Genomic DNA, 12,033 nt, shown 5'->3' with positions numbered 1-12,033 from the left:
ATTGGAAAATGTTACTTTTCGACACAAGTGTTGAAAAGCTCATCTTTTCAGCATCCAATTCAGCGCTGAAAGGTAGGACTTTCCAGCAGTGGTATTTAAAGGTATTGATTTTCAACTCTATCATTTTTGGTAGTTAAAAGTAGACCGTTTCGTTTCTTCGGAAGGTCAGGAAAAAACTGTAACTCATACTGAACTTTAAGTCACAGAATCAGGAAATTCCACTTAAAAGGTCATTTCCTTCCTAGCATTGAGCTCCCTCCATCCAATCACGCAATCGGACAACAGTCTTTAGTGATGCCATGTTTATGCTGAGTAGCATAACAATCCAAGCTAGCAGCTCGCGGTATGTTATTTTATACCACCCCAAACTGATCCGAAGCACATTAGCGAGGTGAGCGCACGTGCTTCTGAGTGATTTGTTTGTAAATATCGTTGATGCTGGTAGACAACCCCCTTCCTCCTTCTGGTGGGTAGTCCTCTGCAATTAATTTCTAAACATCGTGACCGCGAGGTCCGAAGGAAGAACTTTATTGGGGTCTTGATACGGGGTGGTTGGTCGGTTAGTGATACACAGGATTATAACTATAGTGTGGTGTTAAGAGGTTTGTGCGTTGCTACTAATGGTGGTTTAAGCTGGCTCGGAACATAATAATTACTACGATACGTGATGGTTAGATAGATTGGCTCTTAGGAAGCTTGAAAACATCTTTATGGAGATGAGCTAACTAATTGGTCGATTTGAGGGGATCATAATGAAAAGGTTAGAAACGACTTCCAAAGAATTGAATAATATCTCATCGGATAACCTCTACAAGGACAACTCAATTCCTCATTTGCTTCTCCAAATATGCGTAGGAGTGTCGAAATGTACTACATTCCTAACGCTCCCTTACATCGCGATCTTGTACTTTCCGATTCTACATTTCACGGTCGTCAAAGCGCAAAATCATCGTTTAAAGACGAATAATTACCAACAATGGATACAACTAATTCGTGCCAGACAACCAAACCGTGACAAACGCTTCCTCTAACCTACAATCTGATTCATGTGTACGGCTTAGGCATATCCGTAGCAAAAGCCAACGAAACAAATTCTTGACATTGAACCGTGAAATACTCCACGGTTTCGACTCATCCTTGCAGACTCCCTCATCCAAATTCGACGAACTTGTTTGAACAAGATTGGTTTCACCCCACTGAATGACTAACTGACGAACGAAGACGCCACGTGGAGGCGGGCCTCGGGTTTTGCATTTCTTGGCACCCGGCAGTGTCCTCGGTGTGTCTTCAGCTGGTTTTACAGTCTAATCGATCTTTTCAATCTAGATGTGATGCGATCACAATTGTTCACTTTTGAGGGAGTTGTAGTTTGTAGAATTTTATTTTGATTTTCTTGGTAGAATACATTTTTACATAACGTTTTATATCATGGGACCCAAATCACTTCAAAATTATCAGCGAGAACACCATCTTCGCTATAAAACGCATAATTTTGAACAGCAAATTTTGTTTCAATCCCTGACCTTTACAGTCCTTCTGGGAAGCGTCACATTACACCGGTCGATTCGACACTCCGTCAAACACATCGATCGCATCGCACGGCTTGATTTATTTTTAACGACCCTTCCGATTCAGATCTAGCTCGAACCGCTTGATGATTTCACTTTCGGGGTACATTAGGGTCTCGTAAACGGAAGGACCTTCGCCGACCGGGGGTGGCAGTCCACTGCCGTTGGCCAGATCAAGGTTCTCCCCGGCGAGGATGGTCGTGGTGATCTTTACCCCGTTCGGTATGTGGGTTATCTGCGTGCGACTCCGGTAGATCTGGGGGTCAGCTTCTTCGTCTTCTTCGGCGATGGGTTGCCGTATGGTCTCCAGCGATGGTGACGAAGTGGCACTTCTGCTAGAACACGAAAACGATCGCGGTGGTCAACCTTTTTGACTAAACCCCGCAGAATTCTTAAGATCTTACCGACGTGACCGATTGCGGAGATCCGCTCGGGAGGAATTTGCACTGCTAACTTGAATTTTGTCCTCGAAAAGTTGCCGGATCGCGCGAACACGTGACTTGCCGACGTACTCGTCCAAGCCTTCCGATGACCTACGGGGTGGGCTCGAGGAAGCTTTGCCCTGCAGTGGACAGACAAAGTCGCCGCAGCACGCGACCGGACGACCTCCGTGGAGGTGACACTCGCAGGTGACAATTTGCTGGGCGTTCATCGCTTCTGGTGAATTTATTGGTCACTGGCTAAAGATTTCAGACACGCGAGAAGGCCAAACGAATAAATTACAAAATAATTTGCAAAATTGTGACACGAGAGATTTTTGAAGGTCGAACTGCTCGATAGAAAATTATAGAACGTTATGAATAGCAACCATGGTTGACTGAGATTCGGTTTTTTAAAATTGCCTTGTATTTTAATTGCGGATGGTTTCGATACCAGATTAAATGCCAAGCCTTGCGGCAACCAGGTCATCGAGAGCGGTCAATTGCCCACTTCCCTGAGCAAACTGACCGCGTGACCGACCATTCTCCGCGGTGGCAACAGTTCAATTCCAGAGATTACCGGCGGTGCCAATTGTTTTGAAAGTTGATCGCACCAACTTTCAATCTGACCCATCCATGCTAACGATGGAGCTTCCCCACCCGCGGAGATCTATTGAGTCTGGCGGTTGCAGTTTCTGCTACCAAAAGTCCACCAGCATGGGGCGGCATTTGGAGGCATTCCCACAGCAGCAGCTTAGCGTTACTTAAGTTGGCAGAGTAGGAGAGATGGCACCGGATTAGTCTGAGAGTAGCAGGCAGCTCGGCAGAATCGCTAATGGATATGATGGGCTTGCGCGGGATCGTGAGTGAACTATCCTCTTCTTTTGGAATCACGACCCACGTGGCGGCTCCTTTGGACCTGTCGCGTTGGTTTTTGTTTGGTAGTTAGCATAAGTTTCTTGTCCGTGTAGTCAATTGTTGAACGAGACAAATCTGACCGGGGTAATCTGCTAGTTAATGGACAGCTAAACCACTGCAAATGTTACAAGTCAATTAAAATAACAATAAAAAACTAACTTAATCCACCTATGTGGTTGGTGCCTTCCTCACTTTTTTCCAAAAATGGGTTTGGACACAAATTTCGTCTAATTTCGTTAAGTTTCGGAATACAAAAAACACAAATATTACTCAAGGGCTCATAAGTGGCATCTTAGGTGGTCATAGCTTGAGGCAGGGTTACCTGATCTTCAATATTTTAGACTCGTTGGTGAGGTCTTTCGATTACCTAACCAACGCTGGGTCGGATGATGGATCCGGACATTGTTTACATACATTTAAGTGAGATCCGGCTACAAAAAAGTACATAAATATCACTAAAGTGGTCAGAACTCGAGACAGGGTTGCCAGATCTTCAATGTTTTAGACTCGTTGGGAAGGTCTTTCGATTACCTAACCAACGATGCGTCGGATGATGGATCCGGACGTTGTTTACATACATTTAAGTGAGATCAGGCTACAAAAAAAATACATAAATATCACTAAAGTGGTCAGAACTCGAGACAGGATTGCCAGATCTTCAATGTTTTAGACTCGTTGGAAAGGTCTTTCGATTACCTAACCAACGCTGGGTCGGATGATGGATCCGGACATTGTTTACATACATTTAAGTGAGATCCGGCTACAATAAAGTACATAAATATCACTAAAGTGGTCAGAACTCGAGACAGGGTTGCCAGATCTTCAATGTTTTAGACTCGTTGGTGAGGTCTTTCGATTACCTAACCAACGCTGGGTGGATGATGGATCCGGACATTGTTTACATACATTTAAGTGAGATCCGGCTACAAAAAAGTACATAAATATCACTAAAGTGGTCAGAACTCGAGACAGGGTTGCCAGATCTCCAATGTTTTAGACTCGTTGGGAAGGTCTTTCGATTACCTAACCAACGATGCGTCGGATGATGGATCCGGACGTTGTTTACATACATTTAAGTGAGATCCGGCTACAAAAAAAATACATAAATATCACTAAAGTGGTCAGAACTCGAGACAGGATTGCCAGATCTTCAATGTTTTAGACTCGTTGGAAAGGTCTTTTGATTACCTAACCAACGATGGGTTGGATGATGGATCCGGACATTGTTTACATACATTTAAGTGAGATCCGGCTACAAAAAAGTACATAAATATCACTAAAGTGGTCAGAACTCGAGACAGGGTTGCCAGATCTTCAATGTTTTAGACTCGTTGGTGAGGTCTTTCGATTACCTAACCAACGATGCGTCGGATGATGGATCCGGACGTTGTTTACATACATTTAAGTGAGATCCGGCTACAAAAAAAATACATAAATATCACTAAAGTGGTCAGAACTCGAGACAGGATTGCCAGATCTTCAATGTTTTAGACTCGTTGGAAAGGTCTTTCGATTACCTAACCAACGCTGGGTCGGATGATGGATCCGGACATTGTTTACATACATTTAAGTGAGATCCGGCTACAAAAAAGTACATAAATATCACTAAAGTGGTCAGAACTCGAGACAGGGTTGCCAGATCTTCAATGTTTTAGACTCGTTGGGAAGGTCTTTCGATTACCTAACCAACGATGCGTCGGATGATGGATCCGGACGTTGTTTACATACATTTAAGTGAGATCCGGCTACAAAAAAAATACATAAATATCACTAAAGTGGTCAGAACTCGAGACAGGATTGCCAGATCTTCAATGTTTTAGACTCGTTGGAAAGGTCTTTCGATTACCTAACCAACGCTGGGTCGGATGATGGATCCGGACGTTGTTTACATACATTTAAGTGAGATCCGGCTACAAAAAAGTACATAAATATCACTAAAGTGGTCAGAACTCGAGACAGGGTTGCCAGATCTTCAATGTTTTAGACTCGTTGGAAAGGTCTTTCGATTACCTAACCAACGATGGGTTGGATGATGGATCCGGACATTGTTTACATACATTTAAGTGAGATCCGGCTACAAAAAAGTACATAAATATCACTAAAGTGGTCAGAACTCGAGACAGGGTTGCCAGATCTTCAATGATTTGGACTCGTTGGAAAGGTCTTTCGATTACCTAACCAACGATGGGTTGGATGATGGATCCGGACATTGTTTACATACATTTAAGTGAGATCCGGCTACAAAAAAGTACATAAATATCACTAAAGTGGTCAGAACTCGAGACAGGGTTGCCAGATCTTCAATGTTTTAGACTCGTTGGTGAGGTCTTTCGATTACCTAACCAACGATGCGTCGGATGATGGATCCGGACGTTGTTTACATACATTTAAGTGAGATCCGGCTACAAAAAAAATACATAAATATCACTAAAGTGGTCAGAACTCGAGACAGGATTGCCAGATCTTCAATGTTTTAGACTCGTTGGAAAGGTCTTTCGATTACCTAACCAACGCTGGGTCGGATGATGGATCCGGACATTGTTTACATACATTTAAGTGAGATCCGGCTACAAAAAAGTACATAAATATCACTAAAGTGGTCAGAACTCGAGACAGGATTGCCAGATCTTCAATGTTTTAGACTCGTTGGAAAGGTCTTTTGATTACCTAACCAACGATGGGTTGGATGATGGATCCGGACATTGTTTACATACATTTAAGTGAGATCCGGCTACAAAAAAGTACATAAATATCACTAAAGTGGTCAGAACTCGAGACAGGGTTGCCAGATCTTCAATGTTTTAGACTCGTTGGTGAGGTCTTTCGATTACCTAACCAACGATGGGTCGGATGATGGATCCGGACGTTGTTTACATACATTTAAGTGAGATCCGGCTACAAAAAAGTACATAAATATCACTAAAGTGGTCAGAACTCGAGACAGGATTGCCAGATCTTCAATGTTTTAGACTCGTTGGAAAGGTCTTTCGATTACCTAACCAACGCTGGGTCGGATGATGGATCCGGACATTGTTTACATACATTTAAGTGAGATCCGGCTACAAAAAAGTACATAAATATCACTAAAGTGGTCAGAACTCGAGACAGGGTTGCCAGATCTTCAATGTTTTAGACTCGTTGGGAAGGTCTTTCGATTACCTAACCAACGATGCGTCGGATGATGGATCCGGACGTTGTTTACATACATTTAAGTGAGATCCGGCTACAAAAAAAATACATAAATATCACTAAAGTGGTCAGAACTCGAGACAGGATTGCCAGATCTTCAATGTTTTAGACTCGTTGGAAAGGTCTTTCGATTACCTAACCAACGCTGGGTCGGATGATGGATCCGGACGTTGTTTACATACATTTAAGTGAGATCCGGCTACAAAAAAGTACATAAATATCACTAAAGTGGTCAGAACTCGAGACAGGGTTGCCAGATCTTCAATGTTTTAGACTCGTTGGAAAGGTCTTTCGATTACCTAACCAACGATGGGTTGGATGATGGATCCGGACATTGTTTACATACATTTAAGTGAGATCCGGCTACAAAAAAGTACATAAATATCACTAAAGTGGTCAGAACTCGAGACAGGGTTGCCAGATCTTCAATGATTTGGACTCGTTGGAAAGGTCTTTCGATTACCTAACCAACGATGGGTTGGATGATGGATCCGGACATTGTTTACATACATTTAAGTGAGATCCGGCTACAAAAAAGTACATAAATATCACTAAAGTGGTCAGAACTCGAGACAGGATTGCCAGATCTTCAATGTTTTAGACTCGTTGGAAAGGTCTTTCGATTACCTAACCAACGCTGGGTCGGATGATGGATCCGGACATTGTTTACATACATTTAAGTGAGATCCGGCTACAAAAAAGTACATAAATATCACTAAAGTGGTCAGAACTCGAGACAGGGTTGCCAGATCTTCAATGTTTTAGACTCGTTGGGAAGGTCTTTCGATTACCTAACCAACGATGCGTCGGATGATGGATCCGGACGTTGTTTACATACATTTAAGTGAGATCCGGCTACAAAAAAATACATAAATATCACTAAAGTGGTCAGAACTCGAGACAGGGTTGCCAGATCTTCAATGTTTTAGACTCGTTGGAAAGGTCTTTCGATTACCTAACCAACGATGGGTTGGATGATGGATCCGGACATTGTTTACATACATTTAAGTGAGATCCGGCTACAAAAAAGTACATAAATATCACTAAAGTGGTCAGAACTCGAGACAGGGTTGCCAGATCTTCAATGATTTGGACTCGTTGGAAAGGTCTTTTGATTACCTAACCAACGCTGGGTCGGATGATGGATCCGGACATTGTTTACATACATTTAAGTGAGATCCGGCTACAAAAAAGTACATAAATATCACTAAAGTGGTCAGAACTCGAGACAGGGTTGCCAGATCTTCAATGTTTTAGACTCGTTGGGAAGGTCTTTCGATTACCTAACCAACGATGCGTCGGATGATGGATCCGGACGTTGTTTACATACATTTAAGTGAGATCCGGCTACAAAAAAAATACATAAATATCACTAAAGTGGTCAGAACTCGAGACAGGATTGCCAGATCTTCAATGTTTTAGACTCGTTGGAAAGGTCTTTCGATTACCTAACCAACGATGGGTTGGATGATGGATCCGGACATTGTTTACATACATTTAAGTGAGATCCGGCTACAAAAAAGTACATAAATATCACTAAAGTGGTCAGAACTCGAGACAGGGTTGCCAGATCTTCAATGTTTTAGACTCGTTGGTGAGGTCTTTCGATTACCTAACCAACGCTGGGTCGGATGATGGATCCGGACATTGTTTACATACATTTAAGTGAGATCCGGCTACAAAAAAGTACATAAATATCACTAAAGTGGTCAGAACTCGAGACAGGGTTGCCAGATCTTCAATGTTTTAGACTCGTTGGGAAGGTCTTTCGATTACCTAACCAACGATGCGTCGGATGATGGATCCGGACGTTGTTTACATACATTTAAGTGAGATCCGGCTACAAAAAAAATACATAAATATCACTAAAGTGGTCAGAACTCGAGACAGGGTTGCCAGATCTTCAATGTTTTTGACTCGTTGGAAAGGTCTTTCGATTACCTAACCAACGCTGGGTCGGATGATGGATCCGGACATTGTTTACATACATTTAAGTGAGATCCGGCTACAAAAAAGTACATAAATATCACTAAAGTGGTCAGAACTCGAGACAGGGTTGCCAGATCTTCAATGTTTTAGACTCGTTGGAAAGGTCTTTCGATTACCTAACCAACGATGGGTTGGATGATGGATCCGGACATTGTTTACATACATTTAAGTGAGATCCGGCTACAAAAAAGTACATAAATATCACTAAAGTGGTCAGAACTCGAGACAGGGTTGCCAGATCTTCAATGTTTTGGACTCGTTGGAAAGGTCTTTCAATTACCTATTCAACGATGTATATAATGATGATGTTTGGTTCAGTTTACTGCCATTTATTCAACTTCCAAAAATATGCAAAAACACATTTTTATACATAACTTTTGAACTACTTATCGAAACTTCAAACAATTCAATAGCACCGTATGGGACCCTAAACCAAGTCGAATGCAACTGGTTTGGTCAAAATCGGTTCAGCCAGTGCTGAGAAAACTGCGTGACATTATTGGTCACATACACACACACATACACACACACATACACACACACATACACACACACAGACATTTGTTCAGTTTTCGATTCTGAGTCGATATGTATACATCATGGTGGGTTTTCGAGCTTTAAATAAAAAGTTCAATTTTAGAGCAGGATTATAGCCTTACCTCAGTGAGGAAGGCAAAAATTCATTCAAGAAAAGGTTATTCACAAAAAATACAGAAAATACAGAAAATACAGAAAATACAGAAAATACAGAAAATACAGAAAAAACAGAAATAAAAAAAATACTGAAAATACTGAAAATACAGAAAATACAGAAAAAAACAGAAAATAAAGAAAATACAGAAAATGAGCATTTTTTTACGAAATCGGTTTTTATTCTAAATATTAACTTCTGTATTTTGTAATCCGACTCAAACTTTTTTTTTGCTTTCGGTATGTCTAAAGAAGCCATTTTGCATCATTAGTTTGTCCATATAATTGTCCATACAAGTTTGGCAGCTGTCCATACAAAAATTATGTATGAAAATTCAAAAATCTGTATCTTTTGAAGGAAATTTTTGATCGATTTGGTGTCTTCGGCAAAGTTGTAGGTATGGATAAGGACTACACTGAAAAAATAAATGATGCACGGTTAACATTTTTTTGTGATTTTTCATTTAACTTTTTGTTACTAAAACATGTTTAGCAAAAAAAAAACACTAATTTTAATTTTTTTAATTGTTTGATATGTTTTAAATTACATCAAATGCCAACCTTTCAGAAAATATCAGATTGTGCAAAAAATCTTTGACCGAGTTATGAATTTTTTAATCAATACTGACTTTTTCAAAAATCGAAATATTGGTCACAAAAAAATGTCTACTTTATTTTTAGATGTAAAATCATATTTGCAATCAAAAAGTACTCTAGTGAAATTTTGAAAAAGTGCACCGTTTACGAGTTAAAGTGGCTTAGAAAATTCTCTATATTTTGTTTTCTTGAACTTTGTTAATACGACCCTTAGTTGCTGAGATTATGCCATGCAAAGGTTTATAACAAGAAAATTTTTATTTTATAAGTCTCACCCAAACAACCCACCATTTTCTAATATCGATAACTCAGCAACTTTACAATGTTAAAATATGAATTAGGGGAGATGGGGGTAAGATGGCCACCCTAAGGGAGAAGTCTCATAAAATTTACACTACAGATTATTTTGATCTCAAATCAGGTACATATTGTTCTACACAGAAAAAAATATGTAAATTTACACAGCACGTAATTACTGTTTCATATGTAAACTCACTCAATGTATTGTTGAAATATGATGTAAAGAGTAAAAAGTCATGGAAATTACTCCAATGTAAATCTAAATCTAATGTAAATCATGAATCTAATGGAAACGTTGAGCATGGAAACTCAAATCTGATGAATTTCTACCCGCGTTCGGCTTCCTGTAAATTCCTATTTAATGTAAATCATATATCCAATGTATTTCTGCCAAACGTTGACTTCAAAACTACCCGAACTAAAAATAGTTATATTTGGTTCTCTTTCTATCGCTCTCATACTTCGCTGGCCCACTGCCTGAGCCTCGCCCTGAACAAGTTGATGCTTTAGCCGCTCGTTTATAAAATGCGAAGATGGCTCAGTCGGCAGCGGGTAGCAGCAGTAACACCGAACATCCTACCCGTCGTCTGTTCGATTCCAGTCCAGCGTTATTCCACTTGGCCGTCGACGAGAAATCGTCCCCTACCTGTGAAACAACTTTTTAAAATCATAATTTCCTTTTGCTGCCCGCTTATTTCATTTTAAAATAGAACATAGGCCACACCCTTTTCCTACTGCAATCCAAGTCAAGCTTCTCATGTCCATTGGCCAATCAGAATTAGTTGATTTGAACTAATGTAAATTTCAAAACTAATGTAAATTCCAAAACTAATGTAAATTTTCAAAACAAATGTAAATTTCCAATGAATCTAATGTAAATTTCCAATGAACCTTATGTAAATATACATCATTTATCATGATACCTTTTGGTACATGATAAATAATGTAAATTTACAGAAATATTTTTTCTGTGTACTAATAGTCCGTTATAGAAATGACATTAATTAGTTGGTCTAAAAACCAATTTTCAATACTTTTCAGCAATTTTAAAAAATAATTGAAATCGAATCATATATGAAATACGCGGGGTAAGACGGTCAGTGCTATAAATTAACTTGATAACTTTGCTAAATCCACCCAAATACCAACATGATTGGTCGAACAGACTTCTCTGAAAATCATGAAAAAAATAAATTTCAAATTTGAAGAAAATTGTTGTTCAACAAATTTTATAGTTTAGCTATGTGAATTTCATATTATTGCGACCACATTTCATGAAAAACTATGAATTTTTACACGAAAATATACCCAATTTAATGCAAATTAACTGGTTTGTGTATTTCGATTAGAATTAGTAAATCTATGCAAAAAATATAAAATTAGCGACTTTTATTAAAAGTTTGAATGGATTTCATACTATTCAATGAATTTTGCTATATCACAGTAAGGAATATTGACGAACTGGCAGTTAACAGCATTATGATAAAAAAATAATAGTTTTATCGAAAGTATGTCAAATATGTCTTAATATGTCTTAACAGTCAAAAATCCTTCAAAAATGCAACCTTTATCAAACCAAATTTACAAATTACGGGTGGCCGTCTTACCCCCCGTGGAGGTGGCCGTCTTGCCCCCAAATTACTTATTTTATAAAACATTTTTTGCAAATAGCACAACGCATTTTTTAAACTTTTTCGAGGGACATAATCTTGGGAAAACTTCAATTTAACATGAAAAAATATTTAAAGAAAGTATTACATATTTTTACCTAACCAAAATGCTTAAGTTGTAAATCATGAAAATTATATCCAGTTTCAAGTTGAAAAAACATTTGTTTATTTTGAGCTATTTTTACACTATTTCAAACAATAGGTTTGGCAAAGGTGACTCCATATGCATTATTTAGCATGAGGAACAATATTGCTTAAAATTTTAGTAATATTCATTAGTATACTTATTAAAACAGTGGGGTGGCCGTCTTACCCCGCCTGGCCGTCTTACCCCTATTCGTGAAATTGTCCAGTCATTCCGAAAACAATATTTTCATTTATTTAATCAAGACTAACATTTCAGAAGGGCCAAACACTCAATATTACGCCCTTTTGTAATGTTAGTCTTGGTTTAAAATTTTTGAAAATATAGATTGGAAAATTTCACGAATGTTTCTTATTTTTACATTGTAAATCGGACCATTAGTTGCTGAGATATCGACATTAGCAAATTTTTGCGACCAATATTTCGACTTTTTGAAAAAATCTGTAGTGATTAAAAATGTCATAACTCGGTCAAAGATTTTTTGCACAACCTAAAAGTTTCTGAAAAGTTGGCTTGACCCCTAAAACATATAAAAAAGTGTTTTTTGC

General features: G+C 39.0%; 1 protein-coding gene across 2 annotated transcripts; it reads right to left on the bottom strand.

The window, feature by feature from the left end:
* Positions 1–1,344: 1,344 nt before the first annotated feature.
* Positions 1,345–2,377, bottom strand: LOC120414406 (uncharacterized). 2 transcript variants are annotated; one of them, XM_039575585.2, is made up of 2 exons: positions 1,973–2,377; positions 1,345–1,903 (listed from the first exon to the last, which is right to left on the bottom strand). In XM_039575585.2, exons 1-2 carry the CDS (start codon positions 2,218–2,220, stop codon positions 1,615–1,617), a joined length of 537 nt encoding a protein of 178 aa, XP_039431519.1. In that variant the 5' UTR covers positions 2,221–2,377; the 3' UTR covers positions 1,345–1,614. The 2 variants fall into 2 exon arrangements, with proteins under 2 accessions (XP_039431519.1, XP_039431520.1); XM_039575586.2 differs by having other exon boundaries at positions 1,347–1,900; positions 1,973–2,374.
* Positions 2,378–12,033: the final 9,656 nt, after the last annotated feature.

Source organism: Culex pipiens, chromosome 3 (genome assembly GCF_016801865.2).
Source record: "Culex pipiens pallens isolate TS chromosome 3, TS_CPP_V2, whole genome shotgun sequence".
Taxonomy (NCBI): domain Eukaryota; kingdom Metazoa; phylum Arthropoda; class Insecta; order Diptera; family Culicidae; genus Culex; species Culex pipiens.
Note: the sequence above shows the minus strand (reverse complement) of the source record. Positions and strands in the feature narration are given on the sequence as shown.